Source organism: Priapulus caudatus, unplaced genomic scaffold (assembly GCF_000485595.1).
Source record: "Priapulus caudatus unplaced genomic scaffold, Priapulus_caudatus-5.0.1 Scaffold9, whole genome shotgun sequence".
NCBI lineage: Eukaryota > Metazoa > Priapulida > Priapulimorpha > Priapulimorphida > Priapulidae > Priapulus > Priapulus caudatus.
The window spans coordinates 126,000-129,520 of NW_014577070.1; the positions used below are offsets into that span (position 1 = coordinate 126,000).

General features: G+C 47.8%; 1 protein-coding gene across 1 annotated transcript in view; it reads left to right on the top strand.

Moving 5' to 3' along the window:
- The first annotated feature begins 3,146 nt into the window (after positions 1 to 3,146).
- The window catches only part of LOC106806530 (synaptosomal-associated protein 25-like), a 58,050-nt gene continuing 57,675 nt past the window's right edge, over positions 3,147 to 3,521 (top strand). Inside the window, exon 1 of the mRNA XM_014808506.1 lies at positions 3,147 to 3,197. Within this exon, the coding sequence (XP_014663992.1) occupies positions 3,147 to 3,197 (51 nt within the window). The remainder of the gene's footprint in view (positions 3,198 to 3,521) is intronic.

The following is a 3,521-nucleotide window of genomic DNA, read 5'->3' on the forward strand; positions in this document are numbered from 1 at the left end:
AGACTATAGAGATGGTAACAGACTATAGTGATGGTAGCAGACTATAGGGATGGTAACAGACTATAGGGATGGTAACAGACTATAGTGATGGTAGCAGACTATAGAGATGGTAACAGACTATATGGATGGTAACAGACTATATGGATGGTAACAGACTATAGGGAGGGTAACAGAGTATAGGGATGGTAACAGACTATAGGGATGGTAGCAGACTAATAGGGATGGTAACAGACATAAGATGTAACGACTATAGGGATGGTACAGACTATAGGGATGGTGAACAGAGTATAGGGATGGTAACAACTATATGGATGGTAACAAGACTATAGGGATCGTAACAGACTGATAGAGATGTAACAGACTTATAGAGATGGTAAAGATATAGCGATGGTAGCAGACTATAGGGATGGTAACAGACTATAGAGATGGTAACAGACTATAGCGATGGTAGCAGGCAGTAGGGGGTAGTCTATCTATATAGGGATGGTAACAAACAGTATACATGGTAACATACTATAAGGATGGTAGCAGGCAGTAGGGGGTAGTCTATCTATATAGGGATGGTAACAAACAGTATACATGGTAACATACTATAAGGATGGTAGCAGGCAGTAGGGGGTAGTCTATCTCTATACGGATGGTAACAGAGAGTAGAGATGGTAGCAAACGCGTGTGCAACTTGCTCGCTATGACGATGACGCTCGCTCTGCGTGCGTCACGGTGCGTGCGTGCGTGCGTGCGTGCGTGCGTGCGTGCCTGTCGTCAGGTTTTCGTCGTCGTTTCGTGTACGCTCGCGTGCATACATCGTTGCCATCTCGTCTATCGGCGCAGGGGAATGGCAGCGGACCGCAGCTCCCGTATTTCCTGCGCGACGTTCACGCTCTCGCGCACCGCTCGTGGCTTCCGCCGTTCGCACATCTCGCAGCGTTACACACAGTAGTACACGGCGCAGCGCGCACGCCCTGATTGTTACACCCCGCGGCCCCCGTGTCATTAGCTATGCGGGGGCCGCATTAGAACGGGGACCGCGACGCCGTTCTCTGTTATCCAGCAATCGCCGCATGCATGCGTGGGCGTTACGGGGGAGGGAGTTTAGTTCGCTGCCGAGTGCGTGCGCGTATTTTGCACACATGCATGCCCGTACGCACTTGCACGCGCTTCGCCTTGCCTCTTGGTCCTCGTCATCCGCCTCCTCCTCTTCCTGCTCGTTCCTCTCCTACCACTCATCATCCTCCTCGCTCTCCTCATCCTTCGTTACCTCCTTTTTCTCCTTCTCTTTTTCTCCTCTCCCTTTCTTCTTCCTCTTCTTCCTTGTCGTCTCTCCCTCCCCATCCTCGTCTCCTCTTTTTCTTCTTCTTCCTTTCTCCTCTTCTTCCTTGTCGTCTCTCCCTCCCCTTCCTCTACCCAGTACTTCTTCCTTCTCGTCTCTCCCTCCCCTTCCTCTACCCAGTACTTCTTCCTTCTCGTCTCTCCCTCCCCTTCCTCTACCCAGTTCGCGGCATCGATCGATGCGAAATTTAATAGGCCGGCAAACATTTCGTTAACAGCAGCATGCGGCAGCGTGAGCGCTCGATGGCTTCTTTGTACGGCGACCCTCGCACGGGGCACGCTCGCTGTGTGTCCGACCTGCTACCGGATTCTTACAATGTAATGCTGCACGTGCAAGCTAATTGTTTGTTAATTGAATTCGCCGTTGTTACTCGAACTTTACAAGTAATAGGGAGGCGGGAGTGGGAGGAGGAGGAAGTGGAGGAGCAGGAGGGGGATGAGGAGGAAGAGGAGGGGAGGTGTGCAGAACCTATGGGACGAGTACCTGGCACGCGACATGCAGGGCGTTTGCGTTCACTTGTTGTTACTGCGTGCGCCGTAATGCGAATATGATAAATGTTGATCCGTGATAATCAGCGCGTGGATATGGACGACTGTGATGTGACATGCACGACAAACATGGTTTCACGGGGCGCGTGAGCGAGTAACGGGGCAGGCGCTAGGCACGTAACTCGATTAGCGCATCATCATTAGAGCGTTACATACGTAATCACATTATATTACCGCATTAGGTCAACTGATTACACCTCGAAATTACGTCATCACGTTACGCGCTCAGGTAACATGGCCACGTTACAGCGTAATATTCCATGGCCACGTTGTATCCGCTCAGTGTACACTAATATGTCCTAATTATACTCCATTATATTATCATATTATTATTAAACCAGAAAATCCCAGCACTTTACATTATGTTATCACATTACATTGTCTTATGGGAATTCTGGTAATGGGTTCATCGTGCATTAACGCTTGTAGGCCAGCGATCAACACAAATACATGGCGAGCGTGCGCAGATATCGAAAGTGTTGGGTATAGAGGTGTGGCGATGCTTAATATGTGAAATCTACGTCAGCATTACTCACGTAATCATGATCGTGTTGATTACGTCATGATTACGTGCCACGTGTCATGGTCGTGCATTGCACGTGCCATGGTCGTGCCATTACGTGCCATGATCGTCATGATTACGTACCACGTAACATGATTGTATTGTATTGTCACGTTACACGGTCACACGTCATCATTCTACGTCGCTGCATCGCAGCAGCTTCACGTTTCATTCTCATGTTGTGCATTTGTGTTATGTTACTTAATTGTGTTAATCACGTAATATCATCGCAATTCAGCGTGACATTGCATTATCATGATATAAATACGTCATCATGTTTAGTTGCGGCATTCGATTATATCATTACGTTACAGCTGCTATATATACAAGACTACAAATACATTACACTACAAACTTAAATTAAGTTAATTCTTGAGTCCCCAGCTTAAACTGGTCTGGTGTGTGCGCTGGAATGTGATCATTACTGATACTCGGGCAGGCATATGACGTTCTTGCACCGGTAAGACCATATGATGTTCTTGCACCGGTAAGGGCATATGACGTTCTTGTGACGGCGAACGGGAAGTAGTCGTTTACCACGTTCTTACGTCGTCAAATGTGAAGTAGTCGCATATGACGTTCTTACACCGACGAGCTGGAGGTTATCGCATATAATGTTCTTCCGTCGTCCTATGAGCATTCTTGCGTATAATATTCTTGCACCGGATGTACCACGGTCTTTTCTACGTAAACGAGAAGAACCAGAATGCTTCAGCTCTGGAGGCAGTTGGAAATAAATGAACGTAAGGCGGTGATGGTATATTAGCATTCATTTCTCCAGCGTCCGTTCGATTGTCCCAACGACTCCGTGCATAGAATAATAAATAGTGGTTGCCATAAGAACCAACGATTATATCAATTTCGAGGCCTCTGGTGCCGAAGACGAAGCTTTTATTCTTGAATTCGCTTTTATCAGCTTCAACCAGGCCCACCGAGAAAGCGAGATGATATATTTTCTCTCTCGCTCGCCCCAGCTCTCTCTATCGATCTATCTCTCTCTCTCGCTCTCTCTCTCTCTCGCTCTCTCTCTCTCTCTCTTTCTATCGCTATCTCTCCCTCTCTCTCTATCTCTCTCTCTCTC